This window comes from Colossoma macropomum, unplaced genomic scaffold (assembly GCF_904425465.1).
Source record: "Colossoma macropomum unplaced genomic scaffold, Colossoma_macropomum, whole genome shotgun sequence".
NCBI classification, from domain to species: domain Eukaryota; kingdom Metazoa; phylum Chordata; class Actinopteri; order Characiformes; family Serrasalmidae; genus Colossoma; species Colossoma macropomum.
Genome location: NW_023494795.1, coordinates 20,993,203 through 21,016,756, shown reverse-complemented (window position 1 = coordinate 21,016,756; position 23,554 = coordinate 20,993,203). Strand labels below are relative to the sequence as shown.

Genomic DNA, 23,554 nt, shown 5'->3' with positions numbered 1-23,554 from the left:
GATTTAAGACATGTTTGTTTATATCGGTTTCCCACACTGTTGCTGCTGCATTAATCCCTCACTGTGACTTCTGTCAAAGCCTATCAGATTGGCAAATGAAAGGCGAGTTAATTAGCCAGAGTTGGTTGAACCCATCTTGCTTTACTTAGACTGGTGCTGCTAAGCAATCAAGAAAAAAATAAAAAAATAAGCACAACAGAGGCAAAATGACTCTATCCCTCCAATCAGGTTTAACAACACATATTTATTCCTTTGTTATTGCCTTTTTTAGCCATTGAGTCACAGAGTTCTGTGCAGTTTTAGCAGCACAATAGCTCTTGAATGAATCTTACTGTATTAATGAATTTTATTTATTTGGTTCAGCCTTCAGGTGCTTGTTCTATTTGAAGAAATTTTGTGAAGCAACTAGTACCATATACGGTTCTATGGCTTGTAAAAATAGCATATCCTTTTTCTATATAGAACAAATTTAAAAGATCTTTAAAGAGCCATATTACTTGATGATTAATTACCATATAAATAACTGTAAATAATTGTCGTCTTTTTTTGCTCATTGCATGAAACTATTAAAGTACAAACCTAAAGTGACTAAACTGGCTGATTAGCTATCTTGCGTCATTGGAAAACTCTTCTTACATCACTAAATGGAGATAAAGAAATGATTAAATACTGTGGAAAAATGTTTAATAAAGTTTGAAATCGATCTTAAATGTAAAATAACAAAAAAAATATTTATTATGTTGAGTGTCTTTTCTCAGACATTAGCCCATCATTGCTAAAGGTGATTATAAATACCTTAATGACAGTCTAAACAACTCATGAATCTCCAAAATTTAACTTTGCTCACTAAGAGGTGCTTACTTATGTTGAATCAGATAGCGATTTACTTGGTTTTATACCAGACAAATGAGCTTAAGCAGGGCAAAGTAGCAGACATTTAACTATTGCCTGAGTGGTAAGCTAGCAAACATCCAAACTGTGCTCTTTTCTCTCTCTTACTTAATGTTATTTCACAATCACAGACAATAAAATAGATGTTAATGTTACACAACAGCTTGTAGCAGATACTAATGTTAACCCAGAAAAGGATGTCTAGCAGTGGCTCTGTCAAGTGCTGTTAAGGTTAATTATAGCAGCAGTACAAACACTCCTTTGTAGCGCAAGTGTATGCAGAACTAAATGACTGTAGTTTATAACCATTAGTATTACTGTGAATTATAGTAGCAGTGATAAGTATTCCAAAACTACTTGTGCTTTTTTCCAAAACTAATAGTGTTATAGAGCCAGTCAGAAGTTAGAACTTTTGCTGTTTTCATAAGACCCATAGCATGTTTCTTTTCCATATGTTCATTTACCTCAGCATAACAGATAAAAATGCACCCGATTCATATTCTGTCCGTTGTGATGTGAACATATGATTATGAAAGATGATAGCTATAAAAATAATTATGGACAGCTTAAATAATTGTGATTAGGTAGTTATTGTGATCAGACAGTTATCAAAATTTCTTTGAATTGTCATTGTTCTGTGTATACTTGCAGTTTTTTGTTTGACTCAGTAGCTCATAGTCATAGTGCCTCATTACTGTATTTGTACTTCATGCATGACATTGTTTTTAAAGAGGAAAAAAAAAACACTGTCAGTGTATGTACTGTCAGAGATTGACCTCAGTGCTCTCTCTGTGTGCAGACCCTCCAGCAGTGGAGCCTGTGTGGTCAGAGGTGAGGCAGGGTCTGAACCGGCCAGTGGCCATGAGCTGCCGCGTTCTCCGTGCGCACCCCTCACGGGTGCTGCGCTATGAGTGGCGGCTGGGCTCACGCCTGCTCCATGCTGGACACTTCGACACTCGTGATGAGACAGAGTATACGGTACGCACCTTGACACGCGAAGGCTATGGGGAATACACCTGCGACATCATCAACGAGGCCGGAGCCGGACGCTGCACCTTCTTAGTCACCGGTAAGACCTCCATCTCTGAAACTGCTTTAAAGTGGAGCTCATGTTAATGATGTAGAACAATGGTCATTCAGAGATCTACCCTGCTGAATAGTTTAGTTCTAATGATGGTCCAAGTTATAACTGGCAGAAGGCAGATCTCCAAGAGGTTCTGATGACCGCAGACCCAGAGCCATCATTTTGATCAGAATTGGCATGCTGTTTCCGTACAGCTTACAATTAAAACGAGTAATGCTTGCTGCTTCCTGTGTTGTGTATAATTCAAGAAAAGCTCCAAATCGTTGAACTCCACTGATCCTCATTTCTTATTTGAGTGCAAATAGAAATAACACTAAACATGATGACTCTTTTAAAGTTTGACAAATTTAGCAAGAGAGCCAGGCCAACTAGAGCATTTAAAATGATGATTTAGAAAAAAATGTGATCATTTAACCTCCTCTGGTTAATGATGCTCATTTAGTTTTTGCACCCAATTTGTGGACATTTTCTAATGATAAATAAATGCATTTTAAATGGAGATGCACTGATTCCACTAGTGTTACTGGCCCCAGTACAGACACTGAAGTACTTCTCTAAGCACTTCTGATGGTAAAAATCATGACCATTTTCCAACCTCTCTTAATCCCATAGAATTAAACCAATTGTTTACCTTGCCTTTACAACTGATTACATTGTTACGTTGCCTTTACGATAAAGATAAATTATCCCTCTTCTAATTGGGCGGAGGTAAACTGCTGTAGGCTAAATAGGTGGATATAGGTAAAGAAGTGGGTCTCATGACATCACAGAAACAGTGAATTCAAAATGAGCTGTTTTCTGTAGCTTTGTTTTCATATATGGACAGTATGGACTAGAAAGGGACTGGTACTTGTTGAATTAGTTGTTTATATATCACTTCAGCTCCTTTCTTTGAAAAAAAAATTAAGAAATTCAGTTTTCCATGATATTGTGGTGTTGATATAGAGTGAGTCACATGGGAAGCCATGATTCTGCTGCAAGTAGAGCTCTTTTATTAAACACCAAGCAGAAAGCTATATAACCACACAACACAAATAGGAGGGCGATCATCACCAGCTTCTCTGCTTCATGGTAGACACTCAAGTTCACTTCCCAACTAACAATAACACAAGTTGTTTACACAAGTATGTACACATAACTTAAACTAACAAACAGTGGCAAACAACATTTAAGTTCCTTTTTCACATGAATCCCATGAGCCACTTCACATTGCCCTGTGCATTGCCACACCTCCAGAGCCTCTACAGCAGCACGAGTCAGTAGCAGGACACTACAATATATTTGGTACCTCTTTACTGTCGGGCAGTGTTCATGAGCCAAATGACAACCGACATAAACCTACATCAACATTTATTAAGGTTTATTCTAATAAGCATCATCTGTTGTAAAATCAGATGTTGACATAACACCTGATTATCTGACACTGGGTTGTCATGTTACTTTTTTTGGGTGAAATGATCATTCAAAATGTTTTATGTAGCATGTTATAATAACTGACTTTGTAGCTTAGTGTATATCATGGAGACATAGTACTGATGATGTGACAGCTTAATTCTATAATAAAATATAAATGCTATAATAAAACTGTACCTAAAGTCCACAGAAATGCTTACTATTGTTCAACCTGCCTGACTCTGCAAGCTGTTTCATATGATCAGCATTATGTGACTGTGACGTACACTTAGCTACAAAGTCTATGTCATTTTACCCCACAAAGTGTCATGACTAGCTAATGTCAGAACAAGGACACAAAGTGGTTGATGTGATGCACCAGCATGTAGTACCTCAAAAATCCTACAAAGCATGCACTTCTCGTGTATTCACAACACTAAACACATGCATTGTTTGCAAGGGTGTTTTCACTGTAGTTAATACCAGTAGCTTCACCTAATGGACAGTCTTGTTAAACATGATTGAGTAAGTGAGTGAGTGAGTGAGTCGCAAGCCAGATTCATGAAGTGCTTTGAGTTAGCTGACATAAATGCAACCCTTATGACAAATGACACCTTTTGGAATAAGTGTTAATAAATGTTTACGAAGGTTTATGTCAGTTGTCATGAACACTCTTAGAGATAAAGGTATAAAACTGTCATTGGGGCAGTACCTGTCTTTTTACTGGGGTGGTACTCTCACGGGTACATCTCAGTACCTTTACTGAGGTACCATAATCCTTTGAAATTATATTTTCTAAGTTGTATTGACTCCACAAATACCGTCTCGTCTCCAGGGTTTTTTACTGTAATGTCCTGTTTTAAAAATTAGGTTATAAAAAGGTACAAATACATACTTCTCTCCTGGGAAAAACTTATTTAAGGTACACAATTGGACCTTAAAAGCACTGTTGTACCTTTTGAGGGTATATTTAGATTGTTTGTACCTGCACAGAATCTTTGTATGTAACAACAAAGAGCTTACACAGGTGTCATGTAGCATTTGTGTTTCTACAGAGAGGACCATTTGGCATAAACTGAATACCTGTAACAGCTGTTTACAGCCTTTCTTTCTTTTCTGCCCTTTCTAACATTTTATTTATTGCCTTCAACCAAAGTTATCCCAAAAACTGTAAATGTCCGTTTTTTCACACCCACAAATCACTTTTGTCAGGTGGCATCCCTTTTATTAAGGACCAGATAATTGATAGGAAGAAATGCACAACCATACTTGACAAAAACTGAATGGAGAATATTTTCAATAAGATCCATGTCAGTGTGCATATGCTTCGCTTAATATCAAACGACATGTGACAGTTTGGCAAAAAGGGGTAGCTAGATGCGGAAAAAAAAATAAATAAATAAAAATAATACTTCCTTTTAAAAACCCGTTGGCAATTGGGTTCCTGAAATGGAACACGCTGTGCAGAAAGCAGGAGAGCAGTCAGAGTGCATCACGTCTCTGGTGCCAAGGCCATATGACAAGGGGGGATATGGATTGATGGCTGCAGCAGCCGTCTGAGAGTTAGAAGGGGCCGATTCCATGTGGGGCGTCTGGAGGAGAGGCGCTCTGTCTCAGGGTCGGTCCACATTTGTCACTTCTGCCCGGCGCCACCGAAGAGTCTCCTCCTGCGGTGGAGTCTGCATTTGAAAGGTGAATAGATGGATGTCTAGCCTAGTGCTCAGCATAAATCAGGACTGCCTCCCTGTGAGCTGCAGGTAGAGCAGAACGGAGCAGATCTGGGCAGCCTGCAGCTATTTGCTTTGGGTTGACAGGCGGAGGAGCTAACGTGCTGTCGTTCAGCAGCCCTTTTCTGCCCGACGCTCTGCCTTCCTCACCATCTGGACACAAAGGCAGCTGCCAGAGTTACTGGGGCCTCCACGTGCACTCCAGAGAGAGCGAGTCTACGCCAGCTCCTGATTAGCCCTAAAATCTGGCCCAGTTTGTACCCGAGGCCTTCCCAAGAGGAGCACCCCCCTCCCCATTCTCTGTAGGTATAATGGCTTCTGTTTTGTACTCACAGTAAGTGAGCTGCTGAACTAACCCAACCCTGTGAAAAGAGGGAAAAAATGAATACATCATAAATTCTGCCTCAGGGATACTGATCTTGAAGTCAGAAATGGAAATAGCTCAAACAAGATCATGTTTGAAAAAGCTTTATTTTTGATGCACAACTGTGGCTACTGTATTAGTACTCGCATGTTTATGCAGCAGTTTACAATAAAAGACTGCACAGCAACAGCAGTTTTCATTTATAGTATGTATAAAGATCATTTCATCACACAATTCTTCTGGAATTCAACATTAGACATCTATTTTTTTCTTCTTCTTATACTTCTAGTCATATTAGGGATGGACACTGTTATTCAAATCTATCCAAACTCATTTTAGTGTGCATTTACTTAAACCTGCTGATATTTCATCTCATGTTAAGCAAATTGGCAGCATCTATATAGAGCTATAGTGCTGTGCAAAAGTCAGAAACAACCCATTTGTTTATTTCCAGTCAAAATGGCCATGAAGTGCAGGCTATTCATTTTTCATTGGCAGAAAAAAGCAAGAAGCATATATTTACCAGAGATTCAGTATAATATCAAATCTATAATATTTAATTTGTTCAGTTGTTACATTTGTGTACTCTGCTGCCACATTAACTCTTCCATCTTTCCAATCTTAAAACCAGTGATTTACAGCTTTGTCCTCTCAACAAAAGTTGTTTCCAAGGAGTCACTGACATTGTTTCCCTTTAACAGTCACACAAACGCACATTAGCTGCCTTCAAATTTCTTTCTCATGTGTATATATAAAATCACTAAAGAAGATATTTCTGATATTAGATATAAGATAAGCCAATCGATGAGTCTGCATTTATAATCGAGTAATGTTGCAGAACCTAGATACTGAGAAGCAGAAAATGCAACCAACTTCTATGACTGAACTTTGGAGGTGTGGAAAAATATGCCTGCTGATTTCTTTGAGAAACTGAAAGCAAGTCCCCTGAAAGGAATGCAAAAACCTGTAATAAAGTCAAAAGTTGGACATGCAAAAGGAAATGTGACATTTTTTTGGGGGGGCTTCTGTATAATTTACAGTTTGTACACTGCAAGTTGTGTAACTCTGAGCTATTATTCTGTCGTTCAGCTGGTAATTAAATCAAATATGCCTAAAACACAAAGAAAAATCAACTCAATTAGGTACAGCACCTCTTATTCTAGCTGCATGCAATAAACAAATATCTTATTAATGACCATCTGTATCTGAATACTATATCCTCAAAAATGCATTTATTCAAAAATACATGTATTCAAAGAGCAAAACTTGGTAAAATGCCCATACCCAGGTCAAACTATGGACACGGTAAGAAAGCCAAGGCATTTGAGATGTGCCACGGTTAGTTGCTTAAACCAAGATCAGAAGGCACTCGGTAAATCTGCTTAGCAGACCATGCCAAAGGGCAGACTCTGTATAGGCAGGCATGAGGCCAAGCCAAGCCATAACAGTGGACACGCTCAGTAGTGCTAGAGGCCAGACTGAGTGGACATCTGCAGTGCTGGATTGAAGGCAATAGACATTTAGGCCTGCCAAGGTGGCAACATATACTGAGTGGCTCAGTCTAGCACATTGACTTCATTTGTTCAAAAAAAGGTTTTGTTTTTTCCCCCACTTGAAGTGTCTCACCACTACAACTGCAACAGCCACACAGAGAATTTTTATCTAAAAATGCTTAGATCCTGCCCTATTTCGTTAAGCTTTGTTTTATAGGGGTGACTTTAATTTGATGCTAGAGTAGTTTCCATTTTAAGGTAAATTATCTGTAATTAGATACATCCGCTGGTTAATGCTTGTGTGGAGATAGTATGACTGGAAGTCAATAAAGCATTCAGTGAAGCAGTAGCGTGACATATGCTGAATTTAAGAGCAGTCATCAATCTTTTCACAGACACACTCTGTTACACAAATGATTGCTTCCCCTCCTCCCAACAAAATTGTGGCACGCAGCATGAGCAAAAAGACACTACTTAAGAAATTGTTTTGGTGTTTAAATTTATGTAATGTCATAATATGGTGCATATATTGTACAATATTAGTGTCTTCCAATTTCTGTGTGTCTTCGCAAAACCACACTTCATAATATGATTAGCAGGAGCACGCTAATCGCTTGACAGTGCCACACAGCCATGCAGATGTCCATTTAATGGATATGTAGCTTAGCAACAGGGGAATGTTTGTTCTTCCAGTGAGAGAATGCCAGTTGCATTCTGCATTCTTAAGAATGCCAGACAGAGCTGGTGCACTGAACCTGAATCCCAGATCTGTACACTGCTGGGGAATGATTTTACCAGGAATATTACTGTGAGACATATCTTCTTTCAGGTCTTTTAAATAGCCACCTTGTGACTATTTCCTCATATGTTGACAAAAACAAACATGTTAGAAACATTACTGGAAAACGTATGTGATGGACAATAAACATCTGTGTAATTGTGATTAGAGGGCATTCTGACAGATCAATCACAAAAGTTGTACATGTATACCAGCAGTAATGATCATCAAACATATATCTATTCTCTATTTATTAGAATGCTCATTACATAGAGTACTATGCAAGTCTTAGGCAACCAAGGAAATTGTATCATGGGTCCATATCCAGCATTTTCTTGTGCTTGTATTTTATTTTTACACCTAAAAACCCTTGTGTGGGTTCACATTTCAAGGATAGTCATAATTCATTTTTACTGGACATGATTGTGTTTTTTAATTGAGAAAACAACCTGGGTTGAAACACTCCGTATAATGTCAGTGTGATGTGGGTATAAGCAAATGTGTTGATTTTTGTGACGTCACAAAATCAATACACTCAAAATGTCTTCTTGATTTAAAAAAAATGTGAGGAAAATTCAGCTTTCCATATGGGCCCTTATTTGGGCAGTGAGTGTGTTTTGCCAGTAAAAAACTCTGTATAACTATATAATACATGCAGATAAACGTAAATGTAACTAAACAGTTTTTTGAAATGTCAGTGTGTTAGAAGACAGGCTTCTGACATTTTGATGCTGTCCAGCCATTGCATAAAGTTGTTAAATTCCATCAGTGGCACACATAGAATCACAATGTACTGTAATTATTCTTTAGACAAAAAAACATGTATTACCCAGAAAAATGGATTTACATATTTTGGCATAAGTGTAGAGAAGGGCACAGGGGAGGTCATGATTCTGCAGTGAGAACAGTTCTTTTATTAAACACCGGCCTTCCTGAACTGGCTCCGTCATTGAGCATTCCCGCTCCGGCTCTGTCGCTGAGCCACCATGCCATCTTCCCCATGAAGCCCCACAGCGCTGTTCCCGCCATCACAGACTTTCACTGGACACTGCCTCTCTCACCATTTGCCTTGACGTTCCTTGAAGTGCTTTTCCCTTTCAGACCACTGGGGGAGTACTATCCCACTTCTGACTCCACTGTGGCATTTAAAGTAGCTAAGGACATGGGGAGCCCATGATTCTGCTGCGAGAAGTGCTTTTTTATTAAACCAGCAGAAAAGGCCCATGAAATACATCTGAACAATGAGTGCGTGCCACTCATGAGCCTCTTCACATGGCTCTCTGCATAGCCACACCTATAGAGCCTCCTACTCAGTGTGATCCAGTGGCATGATGCTACAATGTTTCTTTCAGATGTTTACACAGTACACTGCATTGTCTAATAATGTCTCCAGCATGACTATTATTTTTGCTATTCGCCTACGCACTGTTTCATTTTTAAATCTGTAAGCCGTAAAGTAATAACGCATTCTGAGATGAACACTTACCAGCGGCTGTTTCACTATTTGAATTTAGTTCGTGTGTTTATGTCCAACTCCCACTCTCTTCTTCATAGTTTGCTTACTTCCTCCTCATAAACATTCTATTTGAGCAGTTACATTCCTTTAAATAGAGTCAACAAGTCTTCTAATAACACAATGGCCTTCACAGAGCCATTGAGGACCTCACTGCATCTGCAAAATAGATGTAATAAACACTTAACTGCGTATACCCAAACATAGCAAACACAGCAAAGCACTCACACAGCCTGAACTCCCCATGAGGCTTCTCTTTTCTGCTTGCATTGAGGAGTAGCACTGAATAATAGTGTTTGTTTTCAGCCAAACGGAGCCAGACACATAAAATGAACTGTGATTCACACATGCAGTGAGCTGTAGGTACGCAGAGGGATTTACTCTGTGCATTTTCCTCTCCCCAGGAGTTCTTCAAAATTGCGTCCAGAGCCTTGTAGAGCTGGCAGGACAAAAACAATATCAAGCACTTATTTCATATTAAAGATATTGTGAACACCCCAAGCCTAAAGGCTATGATATTTGAAGAGATATAAAATGTATTTTAAAAGATAAACGGTGTATTTGTACTTGTACTGCCTTAATGAATGATGAGCAGTTTGAGTAGTTAATGAATTAAATTTATCAGAGCTCTCATCTCTGAGGACAAATGAAGGATTTTGCAAATAAATAAAAGATATAAAGATGTTTTAGTCTCATTTTCAGAGATATCCCATTCATCTCCATCGCTTTATGAACTTTATGATCCACTTTTTTAAATCCATTAAGATATGGTAGCAACTGAAGTTTTTGAAGTTTCACAGCATAGAGATCTTGGGAATTTTAAACTTTAAACAGTAAAGTGACAAAAGATATTGCAGTTTTTATTCTCTGCTCATATCATCTCCCTTTTTTTGAAGCTTGTTGATCTTAAAAGTACTTCTCTGAGAAGAAACAAAAAGTGCCAGACATGTGGGTGGCTAGACTGAATCAAGATGAGAGTGAAACCTTTTTGTTTCAGTTAGGTAGGAATTCGACCTAAAGGTAGGGATGAATCGCAAATGATACTTGTTTTGCCCTCGGTTCCTTGTCAAATTCTTCATTTGATGGCCTTATTCTTTCTGAAAGTGTTTTCTCTGAACCCCAGGAACAAATTTTGGCTCATATTGATCAGATGTGGGGCAGACAACAGACCAGACACGCGATGCAATATAAAAAATAGCACTGATGTGCTAAAACATACAGATCACAATGTGCTGTGTTTATCAGTGCTAATTATATCAACCCTTTTATGCCATCATACATTTTGTTTCATAACGTATTCATAGCTCATTGAAAGAAGTGGAGAAATTCTGTTGAAAGTACAGTCCGCAGTCCTAACCTTTTTGTCCATACTACATTTTGTTTGTAAGTATTAAAGAAAAAAAAAACATTTTTTATTATGATTTGAATTTAATCAAAAGTTGTTGTGCAGACAGTCTTGTTTTGTGGAAAGAAATTGATATTGAAACAAATGGAAAAAAGTGCAGATTTAAAACTGTTAATAAAGAATACAGTGAAATGTAAATGTAACTATGTATGTATGTAACTAGTTATGTGCATCTAAATAATTATGTAAAGTAAATTGAATTAATAACAAGACTCTAGACTTGTAATGGCTAATTAGCAAGAGAACAATGCAGTCACCAGCCCCGCTGCTGGAAATTTGGATTATCCGATACAATTCTGCTGTTAACCATCACAGAAAACAAACAATTCTGTCAGGAACACATCTTTCTAAGTTCCTAGCGCTCTGCCTCCCCTGAGTACTGACACCTGTAGCTCATTATGTCACTCATTAACCTTGGTAGAAAAGCTTCCTATTTGTAGCTAGTCCTTGTGAAGGTCTTGTTTCCAGGTTACCCATGTTTCTGCACCATTCTGTTCTAGAGTGTTCATGTTATTATCTTTTTTCTGTTTTGTGTATCTTGTTGGATTACGGCTTCATGCACAAAAGTGATGCATTGAATATACTTGATTCAAATGTGTACATTGTTTATGCTTGAAAATACTCGTTGACTGCTTTATTAGGAACACCTGTGCATCTGCTCAGTCAATTATATTGTAAATGGTCCAGTCAGCAATCAGGTAGCAGCAGCGCAATGCATGAAATCATGCAGACACAGGTCAAGAGCTTCAATTAATGGTCACATCAAAGATGAGAATAGGGAAAAAAATGTGATCTAATGGCATTTTACCACCAGACAGTACAGTACAGCATGGTGCGGTTACAAATCTGAACCCAGAACTATCCATACCATGGTCAAGTACCTGTGTCTGTTTCCCATTGCATAACAGAACCAAGGAAGTGGAGGGAGTTCCCTTGAACTTGTGTGGACACATAGTGTTAACAGTAAACACAAAAAACAGTACAAACAATGAAGGAGTTTTGAGTTCTGATTTTTCTTTTACTCAGCATTTGTTTTTGTTTTGTTCTTTGTTTGGTTTTTGAGAGAGGTTTTTTTTTTTAATTGGTGGTCATTTAACTCCACTGACACCTTGTATGACCAATTGCATGACCAATCAGAGGTTTGCACCATTATCAGCCACCCAGATATTCAGGCTTGGTACCCCATCAAGAAGGGTAACCAGATTCAGCATAGGTACTTAACTGTACCACACTACCTGTTGGAAAAAGTTACTTTGACCATGGCAGGATTGTTGGTTCCAGATGGGGTGATTTGAGTTTCAGAAACTGCTGATCTCTTGGGATTTCCAGAGCCTCTAGAGAGAACAAAAACATCCAGTAACAGCAGTTCTGTGGGTGGAATTGCCTTGTTGGTGAGAGATGTCAGAGTAGTATGCAATTGATAGGTAGACTACAGTAACTCGAATAACACTCTTTACAACAGTAGTGATATAAGAATCAAACTTTAAGGTGGATAAACCACAACAGCAGATAATCACATTGGAAATCTAAGGCTAAAGAGGCACAGACTCTCCAAAATTAGACAGATGAAAACTGAAAAATGTTGCCTGGTCTGATTAACTGATTTCTCTAGTGATATGTAGATGGTAGGGTCAGTTTTGTGGCATATACACCATGAATCCATGGGCCCAAACTGTGGTGTAATGGTGTGGGGAATGATTACTTGGTGCACATTGGGCCTCTGAATACCAATCAAGCTAGTATTGTTGCTGATCCTGTGCATCACTTAATGGCCACAATTTGCCAGTTTTCCAGTAGCAGCTTCCAGCGTAAAAAAGGTCATCTCAAGCAGGTTTCATGAAAATGACAATACGTTCAGTGTATTTTAATGGCCTCCTGAAAAAGGGTGGCTTAAAGGTTGCTTTATATTCTCTTTATTCAAATGTTTACCTTGGTTCCACATGAATGAAATATGTCAACATAATTACTATATGTAAGTACAACCCCATTTCCAAAAAAGGTCGGACGCTGTGCAAAATGTAAATAAAAACAAAATCCAATGATGTGCAAATAATTTAAACCCTATATTTTATTGAAAATAGCACAAAGACAATATAACAAATGTTGAAACTGAGAAATTTTATTGTTTTTAAAAAAAATATATGCCCATTTTGAATTTGATGCCAACAGCATGTTCCAAAAAAGTTGGGACGGGGGCAGAGTGAGGAGACACTGCTGTAGTTTTGAAAGTGAAATGTTTTCCCATTTTTGCTTAACCTAGGATTTCAGCTAATCAACAGTTCTGGGTCTCTTTTGTTATATTTTTCATTTTATAATGTGCCAAATGTTTTCAGTGGTGACAGGTTTGGACTTCAGGTAGGCTAGTTTAGCACCTGGACTTTTTTTCATACGGAGCAATGCTGTTGTAATACATGCAGAATGTGGTTTGACATTGTCTTGTTGAAATATGCAAGGCCTTCCCTGAAAAAGACGTCGTCTGGATGGCAGCAGAGAAGGCCCAGAGAAGGTGGCAGCATTCCTGGTTCCTGTTTATATATGGTTTCTTCTTTGCGTTTAAGGGTTTTAATTAGCATTTGTGGATGCAGTGATGAACTGTTTTCACAGACATTGGTTTTCAGAAGTTTTTCTGAGGCCATACAATGCTTTCCACTACAGAATCATGTCTGTTTTTAATGCAGTGCTGCCTGAGAACCCAAAGCTCACGGCCAGCAAATACTGGTTTTTGGCCCTTACAGAGTGGTGAACCTCTCCTCATCTTTACTTCTGAAAGACTCAGCCTCTCTGGGATACTTTTTTATACCTAATCATGTTACTGACCTATTGCCAGTAAACCACCTGGTGTTTTTAAGCATTACACAACTTTACCAGCCTTTTGTTGCCCCCGTCCCAGCTTTTTTGGAACGTGTCGCTGGCATCAAATTCAAAATGGGCATATATTTTTCAAAAAACAATAAAATTTCGCAATTTCAACATTTGATATGTTGTCTTTGAAGCAGTTTTAATGAAATACAGGGTTTAAATGATTTGCAAATCATTGCATTTTGTTTTTATTTAAATTTTTCAGTGTCATAACTTTGTTTGTGCTTAATTAAATTCCTTAATTTAATTAACATATTTAAGTAGCATATTTCAATTGTGTGGAACCAGTGAACACATTTAAATCATGTATATACAACCACTTTTTCAGTGCAGTCACCAGATCTAAAACTAACAGAGCACTTTAAGATGTGGTAGAACATGGACCAGAACCGCTAAGGAATGTTTCCAGCACCTTGTTGAATCCATACCACAAAGAATTCAAGCTGTTCTGAGAGCAAAGGGTATCCTACCTGGAAATAAAATGGTATTCCCATGAAGTGGCCAATGAGTGTATATTAACATCAACACAATTACTGATAAAAGTAAGTAAACTGGAAAACAGAATTTTGAGGATGTAACATGTTTTATTAATGTAGAAATTATGTACACATTTGAATAAAGTAAATTCAAACCCTGATTTTTTTTCAATGAGCGTCCTTCATCCATAATAAATTCCCTTTGATTACATTTACAATTCCCACCTCCATTAAAAGCACATTATGTGGCAAGTTTCAAATCAGTCCCCAGTCTAAATGGATTGCACACACTTACAAACCTATGTGCTGTTTCAATGTGAAGATACAGTGTTTGTGTCTTTTCAGTATCAAATTATAAATATGTATTGTGATAAATTACAAAGAGAGCAATGATTAGAGACATTGCCTGGCGAAAATGAAGAAGGCTACTGTGTATTCAGTCACCGACGTATGTGACTTGATGAAACTGAAACAAGAGGTTAAAAATGTAAAAAGATTACATATAGTTTACTCTCACATTCATATATCTTTGTACTAATTGGTAATTAGTAAAAAAATAAATGTTTCTCTTGTTTGAACCAAAATTTTAAAATTTATTTCTTCCAGTTGAACCACTGATTGCGTTTATCAGCGTAATCTCTGCAGATCACTTTGTGAGCTCCTGCCAATATTCTGTACTGTGGAAAAATGACCATATAATGGAAATATAGACAAATCTAAAGTTCTTATATTCGGTAAGCAAGAACAAACTTGATAAATATCAAAAGGTGCTGTTTGGTGCTTTGCGCCATTTCACAGGGCACAACACCTCTGCAAAAGCTTGAAAAACTGCTCCCCATTTGGTGCTCTCTGGTCTACCAGTCCGCCCTCTGTCCCTTTTTGCCCTCCTTTCTCCCTCTATCTCTCTCCCTCCCTCCCTCCCTCTTTCCTTTTGTTGTGTATGTCGTTTGTGATGTGCACAGGCAGACTCCTGATGGGATCGAGATGGCCCTCCTCTCAGCCTGCAGGGGTAAATCTGCAGATCATTAAAAAGTGTCTGGCCCACCACAGCCTCTTAATAAGTCATGGCTGACATAAACACCAGTGGCAGGTTTATGAGGCTGCTTGCGGAGATCAGCAACTTCTCATCTCTCCATGTCAGTGCCTGCGCTGCTTTCTCTCACAGCTCTATCTGAGGTGTCATCAACACCCACCATGAACCCAATAAGTCTCTTGGACGCTCTGACCAACTGGCCAACTGGAATTCGATGGAAATGAACCGATGGCATCTGAAAAGCTTGCTGCTGCTGAGTCCTCTGAAGCTCACTGTTTGACATTTGTGACATGGACTCGCCTGTAGAACAGCATCCTTTTCATGTCGGCTACTGATGGCCCCTTTGAGTTGACACCATTCACAGCTCTTTTTAAAAGCTTGTTATGTAGTTGATGTGCTTCTGACATGTTCTTTGATTAAAAGTGTGGTCCCGGAGATTCTCTTCTTTCAGCGTGGGTTATACATGAGTGTGTGTTAGATGAAAATATTTGCATTCAGGTAGTGAGACGGGTGGTGAAAAGCCTGTTTTCTCTCTACAGGGAAAGCATTTGCTCCAGAGTTTTACTACGACACCTACAGCCCTCTATGGCAGAACCGGCCACGGGTTTATGGGTACAAGCTGCAGTGGACCCAGATGAACCCTGACGCAGTAGACCGAATCATGGCATATCGCCTTGGCATACGACAGGTAAACAACATCAGCATCTCACATATTTTAAACCATTTCATATTCTTCATGTAAAATTTAGGAGCCAGCTGAAGATGTGGCTGATAAAACTGGCCAACGTTTATTGACATCAGCGGAAATTCCAGCATTATAAATAACATCTCCTTAATCTTTAAAGATGCCATAGAATGGAAAACTGTATTTACACTAGCATCGTAGAATGAGGAGAGTTTGGTACATAAAACTGACATACCATGAACCATCAAACACTCCTTCAAATACAAATCCTGCATTTGCAAATTTGTAAAATTAGCCAGTTCCTAAATCCTAGACTGTTATGTCTTGACTTAATATTTACGCCCCCAAATTTACTATGATAACGAAGCAATACTAAGAAAATGGTGTACGTGCAGAAATGTACCATTACCAGCTATGAAGGGGATGACAGCACTTTTTATACCCTTTCCAAGGGCCCAACCAAGGTCCTATTCGCCAGCTTCATATTCGAAAGTTTTTTCCCACCCTAAATGCTACAGCTTAAATGGTATCAGAATGTAACCAAATGAGAACAGAAAATTTGCAAAACAAGCAGGCAAATAAGAAGCCAACTTCAGCACCCATGCCTTTTACAAAATCCAGGAAAACTCAAAATTCAAAGTTGTTAGTTTGCTCTTCACATTTCACTCCAGGCAGTCTTTCAAACTTTGGACAATACTGAGCAGGCTTTCCTCAGTGTTTGACACTGAAGAGACTGAAGAGAGGAGCACTTCCAACTTTATTAGCATCACAACCCACAATCCCAACAGCAACCTGTAAGTAGCTAGCCATACTGTGCAAATCGGAGCAGAGCTCATCAAATTATTCATGAGCCCACCAAAAAAGGGAAAACAGCCTGTTTCATTTTAGGGCCAAATCATAGGGTTGTAAATGGGCATGTAAAGTCACATCTGGGCAATTTTTACTCCAACCAAAATAACATACTTTCTATGTAGACATCAGAGAACAATTTAAAACGCAGAATAAATGCATTCTATGGCACCTTTAAGCTCCTTTATATTTACACAGTGTAGGGCTTATTCTTTGGTAACTACATGGAAAATACGAGTTTTAAGAGTGTAATATATTATTTGGTGTGTTATGCAGTATTCTGCAGTGCAGCATTATATCCCTCAGCTTTATCGGTTTGACAGAATCCACAATTCTATATCCTTTTTTTAAATTTTTGTTCATCAGTGTTCTTTGACTACAATTCCAACATGCATTACTCTATTGTATCATACAACCCATTGGGAATCCCTGTAATCTCAACCAACCCTGATTGCTGGACTATCCACTTATCTGTAGGCTAGCAAAAACAGCAAAGCTAACATTAATGTGACTCCTACTTTGGTTGTCAGACAAAATCATGAAGAAAAGATTACAAACGTTGTTTAACCTTTCAGACAGAGAAAAGGAGAAAAACTGAGGCAAGATATCTATATAGCCTGGTAGCTACCTCGCTAATTTTAGATTTTAGCTTGTTGTCCTCCACAAGTCATTTCTGTCATTATTTGAGTATTCTCTCCATTCTCTCCATTGTAATGATGATTTAGAGAAAGTCACTTCAGTTATACAGCTGCAGTATGTTGGTCATCTGCCTTCCTTCTGCATTCACCAGCTAAAAAAACAAACAAACAGCCCTCCACCAAAAACCCACCCCAAAGCAGTATTAGTTTTTCAAAAGTTCCTCCCACCTTTAAGATACATCATCAGAAGGGCAGTTTCCTAGTCTTCAAAACTCACTCTAGATCCTGCCATGACTGTAGGATGTGAGTAAACATGTTTATAACAGCTATATCAATGGTTACCTTTTTTCAATCTTTTTTACATAATAGCAGTTCTTCCAATCATGTCAGTCAGATGTTTTTAATAATCAAAAATACTATTATTATTATTATTATTATTATTATTATTACCTGAATAATAGCTCTGTAAAATTGTTATTGGTGACAAAAATTTCAAATCTGTCAGTCAATAGATGCCTATAGATACCATCCTTTTTTTTGCATGTCAACTGAAGGGTTTTTTTGAGCAGTGTGGGTTCCTTTTTCTGACATCTTGCACTGATTGACAGGTAAAATAAATGAATGACTATTTTCTCCCTGTTTTGTTTACTTGTCTGTTTCGCTTTTGCCTTTTCTGAAAACATGCCAGGCTTCCTTTGACCTTGCACCAGCACGTTAAGAGTCTCAGTAGAGATTGAGCTACAGAAACACTGAAGATCTATCAGGAGCAGCAGTTGTACGAGAAATGCATCCTCAACCAATGTTTCTCTTCCTTTCTCGCGTAATGACTCGACCCACTGCAGCATGGCAGGCACTCTGAGTGTAGCTGTAACTAATACTACTCGTTCCTTCCTTCGCTTCCTCTCTCCCTTCTTCTCTCTCTCTCTCTGTATTTTTCTCTTTAGGTACAGTCTACCAATGATAAGCTCATGACAGTGATTGATGGCTGGGGTTAGAGTACTGAGTGGCAGCCACTTCATCTCTCTCTTGCCACTTCTTGGCTGAGACTTGGGGGGAAAGAAAACATTTTTTTATTGAGGGAAAAAATGTCAGTATATGTGCAGAAACTATGGGAAATAAGCTATGCTTTTAAATTTGAGTCTTTGTTGTAGAACTGTCTAACTATTATACACAATATGTCCGAAATAATCCAGACACCTCTTTTAATTAGTACATTCAGCTACTTTAAAATGCACTCATTGCTGACACAAACATTCACCTGCACACACACACAGCTTGTATTATCCTGATAGGAAAGTGTTTCCAGTAGAATAGGGTGCTCTGGATTTTTATGCAATGCTACATTTCTATGAAATGTATGAATGATTAAATTCTGTGTGCAATATTTTAAGCTAAAGGCCTAACATGGGTTCAAAATGCCTTTACTAACTAAAAATAAATTTTTTTGGACTAAACTAACTCTGGTTCTTTAAAATATTTTCTTGCATAAAGGCACTTATGTTTTGTTAGCATCTAAAAAATACAGATGTGCTCTGACCCGCCAAAGCATAGACTCTACAAGACCTCTGAAGGTGCCCTGTCGTATCTGGCAATAAGATGTTAGCAGTAGATCCTTTAGGGCCTGTAAGTTGAGACGTGGAGCCACTGCGGATCGCACTTGTTGTTCAAGCACTTCCCAAAGACCTTCAGTCAGATTGATATCTGGGGAATTTAAACTTCCTAGCTTTGCAATCTTTTTTTTAGACATCTAGCAGTGACCTAAATTCTGTTTTGACCTTTTATTTCTATTGTTTAACCTTTCACTGAAAATACAGTAATATTGCTTTTAGGCACATATGATAGGCAGCCTAACAAGTTTATTATAATTGGCATAATGGCTTTACATTTATTCATATTGCAAAATAGTGGATTCACTTGTAAAAGTGATTTTTTCCTCTAAATCTGTTTTAGACAGTCTCTTTTAGGCTACATTGTAATGCATTAATAAAGTATGATCTGCTTTTTTTCTGTTGCCCAAGTTTTTAAGTTTCAAGGTAAGTGCTTGTTTCAGTGGAAGGTGGCTAAAATGCACATGCTTGGAGAGCTTTACACAAGCTCAGAGGCATGAACTGCATATGGGCAATATCAACAATATGATTGAGTTGCCCAAAAACTCAACTTAAGCACTTATATATTGTGAGTCTGATAAGTTTTCTCACATAAGCGGCTGACTTGAAGGGCCCACATCCTACGTTTTTCTTATTTCCTCTATTTTCATATTTTATTTTTTACCCTGAGATCTTGTGTGGATTCAAGAAAAACAGCTGTGATTCATTTTTACACAATTTTCCAATTTCTCTTTATCCCTGTTACTGTGTTTTTATGATTGATATATGCAAATAAGCTCTGTTCTGATCAGCTGCCATGTGTTGTGCCTCATTCAAAAAGCCACCTGGGCTGAAACACTCCTTATAACTTCAGTGTGCATGGGCAGAGCTAAACTGCTGTAGGATGAATAGGTGTATGTAGGTAAATGTATGTACGTTTTTTTGTGACAATATATGAACTGTATGGATTGTGGATTGAACAGTCCATTGTTTGCATGCTAAATCAAATTCAGTTTTTCATGATATGGGTCCTTTAAGTCTCTAACTCTGAATATGGCCCATACAGTGTGTATACCACTTTACCACAGAATATTAGTTAATTCATTAATACATATTTATACATATTTGTATCACAGGCAAATTCTATATTTGTATACTTGTGTGTTTGTATGTTGTGACTCACAGAGGCCAGTTAATCTGGAAAGTTTCAGTGTCCTCACAAATATCAAAAATCGTGACTGCTTCTTTTTGTACTTGGAGACTCGAACTAAATTGTTGAGAAGGTAAAACCGAATAGCATAATTTATCATTTAGCCTAATGTTCTAAATGCAAGTCATAAAACTTTAAAACTTGGAGTAGGAAGCATTAATTCTAGATAAGGAAAGAGGATTAATCAGATGGAACAGCATTGTACCTCAGAGGGAAGAGAAATATGGATGCAGTTTTTATCCTTGAGCAGTAATTACTGCTGATCTAATAACATTATTTTATATGACTGTTTTGTTATTGTTATAATTTTTTTTTTGTGAAATTGTGAATGTGAGGGATATTATATTAGTATTTTTATGTCAGAAATGATTTTTGTTCATGCTCTGATAGTTTTGCTATTTTCTCTCTAAAAGGTAGTAGGAGATTTCTCATGGGTGGATGTAATCAAGAGGTAAATCTTTGTGTTCATTAGGCTGTAATATTGGAAGTATACTTTGCATGAAATATAGTTTCCTTTGCCAGTGTAGTGCAACCAAAGGAGCTCTGTAATGTGAAATGGGAAGCTGCGGTGCAGAATCATCAGTCAAGCGAAAAAGAGGCAAGGAGAAGCTGTGAGGCAAATTCTTAGGGCAGAAAGCATCCAAAGTGCAATATAGGGGCCCAAGCACTAAAGGAATTCTTGTAACATTCAAGGTGCTTAATCAGTTTATTGAGTAAATAATAATAAAAATACCCAAAAAATTGTAACATCTGCCTCCAGCATTTGAACGAAAGCTCAGTGCATACATTTATACACTCATCTGCATGTTCTCGGCTTCTTGTGGGAGTCAGGCGCGTGGCAATTAAGGCAGAGACTCTGCTACGTATGACCTCTCTCTGAGTCAGTAACAGGCTAAAAGTCAGCGCAAGTAAAGAACATTGAGCTCATCTGTAGCATTCATGATTTAAGGTGAGCTCTTTTTTCTCATGTTTTTGTCCGTGGAGAGAAATTGAATCTTGACCCCTTTTTTTCGCTATGATCAACGATCCAACTCCACCATCCCACCCCCCCACCCCGCAGTGAGCTGGAATGATTGAACATGAATGAGAAAGGAGGGCTGCTGCAGTGGAAGGAGCTTCTTCTTCGTAAATAAATAAATGTCTCCAACCCCCAGGCGCCCGAAACTGTGCTGTAGCACGGCAACCAGAAGCCATGCACGTGGAGGGATGCAGTGCTATTTATAGCTCTCCGCAGCCTGTTCCTCACAGTTCCCCCACAATCATTATCATTTTGCCCTCGCCACTGCCTTTGAATTAATACTGAAGGCTGCTGGGCTTTGCCGCTCCATAATGGATGATTTTTCTGTTATCGGCGGCGGCCTTTTGAGAGGCAGGCTTGAATGGAAAATGAAGCCTTAGTTGAAAGGCTTGAGTGCAGCCCCAACAAAGCAAGAATCACCTTCGCTATCGCATGCTCCAGCCAGGTTCGCATTGGCCCCTTGCTCTTCTTGCGCCATCCTTCTTTCCTTTTCTCCTTGTCTTTGCCTGCAACCCCCTTATTCCTGCTCTTGCTCCTCGAGCAATTGATCTGTCAGTTAGTTGTGGATGGGCATGTGGGGTTCCAGAGAGCGGGATCGATACCAAACAGGCTAATTACACATGGGCAGTACGGCTGAGGCTCCACCATCGCAGCGAAGACACTTTGATTAGCGCACAGTCTCGCTCGCTTCTGCTGGCACTGTCTTTGATCAGATTCCTCTGCTCCTGAGTTCTTATAAAGTTCTTATGAACTGGCTCATCAAGAAAACAGGATGATAGGGATTCATCTGGGGAAAACAAATCAAAGATCTTTATTAGCACACAGGGTGGTTACAACAATGACTAAGACCCCCCGTGGAAGATAGAAAGTGAGCCAAGAAATGAGCTTCTATGAATCTCAGTAGGACCAGTTACAGCTAAACATCACACTGTTTTTGCATGATTAACATTTGTAGGGTAACTAATAGAACGTATTAGAAAACCATTACAACGTAACGTGGAATGTAGACCATTTTACTCCATTTAAATTTGATGGCGTATTGTTCTTGCACCAAGCCTTGGCATTTAACAAAACCATCTGCTCCCAACCGCTGTGCGCACACTTTAAACACTCAGATCCAATTAATTCTTATTCCAGTCAGGGAGGCAGGATTGAATGTGCGTGGTGAGTGAAAGGATGGGCTAGCCACTGAATTATGTGGGCGATTACCAATAACAAAACAACACTTTTCCATTTACCTGTGGACCCAGGCTAACAAAGGCTGTTATCTCTGAATGCCTTTGCATCTTAACTCCAATTAAAAGTCTAATTGTGTGAGCTTTCATGGCATCACCACTAATTATTTCAACCAGACCAGCTTTCCGTTTCAGAAAGACCGTTCAATCAATGCTAATGCTACACTAGTGAAAGGAGAAGAAGAAGACGAAAAAAAACATGACATGTAATTTTCTCTGGCTTTGTTTTGTAGAAGGGTGATACTTCCAGTTCAGCTTAATGGGTCCATATAATAGTGAGCAAGTGAGCAAATGGCTGTTTTGGCCATAAGCAGTTGCACAAAGTATACGCTACCATGCAAAAGTTGCTGTTCACATGGTGTAATCACTGTTTTCAATTATAGAAACAAGTCCTGTACAATTTACAGGTCTTATACAATTGGAGTTAGGAGAAGTTAGGAGCCTTAAATTAAAAAAAATAAATAAATAAATAAAAAAACTTAAGAAGTGTGTCCTGAATGAAGAACGGAGCTGTAGAAGATTCTAAAATGAAGCCTGTTACATTTTTACATTTTATCCTTAATTCTGGCCTGCAATTTTTTTCTTCAGCTAAATATTAGCATATAATGAGTCAATTTGCTTTGCTCACTGGACACTGTGGCTGGTTACCAAACATAAGCTTTATAAAATCAGCTTAAACTTATGCACATGTTGTTAAAAGCAAAAGTTGAACATTATGTGAAATAAGAATCATCTGTGAAAACACAGTGGACATGGTTATAATTTATCTATAACTATCTTATCTATTATTCTAATTTGGAGCAGTAGTTAAATTGTTTTTGTGGATTCATTCATGACATGAAAGTAGATGCGGCATGTCAGAATTTAGAAATCAATGAAATTATCAAATGATCCCACTGAATATACAGAATTAACGACTTTGCCTACACTTCACTTGCAATAACTTCAGTTATGCCCAGTAGGAAAGATCATGCTATTACTACAAGAGTCCCATATAATTTTACTGTTAAATTTAAGTTTACTTAATTTAAGTAAACATTAAATTATTTATCAAACACTGTTGTGGTTTGTAGTGACAGAAGAATTGCTAATAAACATTGACTAAGATGCACTTAAACGAGTGTATGTACTATGTAGTTAAAATATCTGCTCGAAACAACTTTTTTTCCTGCATCCCTCAGGCGGATAACTCAACAAAAAAAATATTTGCAAAAACTATCATTTCAAAGGACAATGCTTTCTTAGTTTTTTAACATATAAACATTAAACAGCAACCAAATAACGTTCTTGAATCAGTGAAATGTCAGGAATGTTTCAT

The 23,554-nt window shown here is 38.2% G+C and overlaps 1 protein-coding gene across 1 annotated transcript in view; it reads left to right on the top strand.

Moving 5' to 3' along the window:
* Nucleotides 1-23,554, top strand: part of LOC118815593 (MAM domain-containing glycosylphosphatidylinositol anchor protein 2-like) — a 219,062-nt gene that overhangs the window by 166,085 nt on the left and 29,423 nt on the right. Inside the window, exons 9-10 of the mRNA XM_036581820.1 lie at nucleotides 1,691-1,960; nucleotides 15,555-15,703. Coding sequence (XP_036437713.1) covers nucleotides 1,691-1,960; nucleotides 15,555-15,703 — 419 coding nt within the window. The remainder of the gene's footprint in view (nucleotides 1-1,690; nucleotides 1,961-15,554; nucleotides 15,704-23,554) is intronic.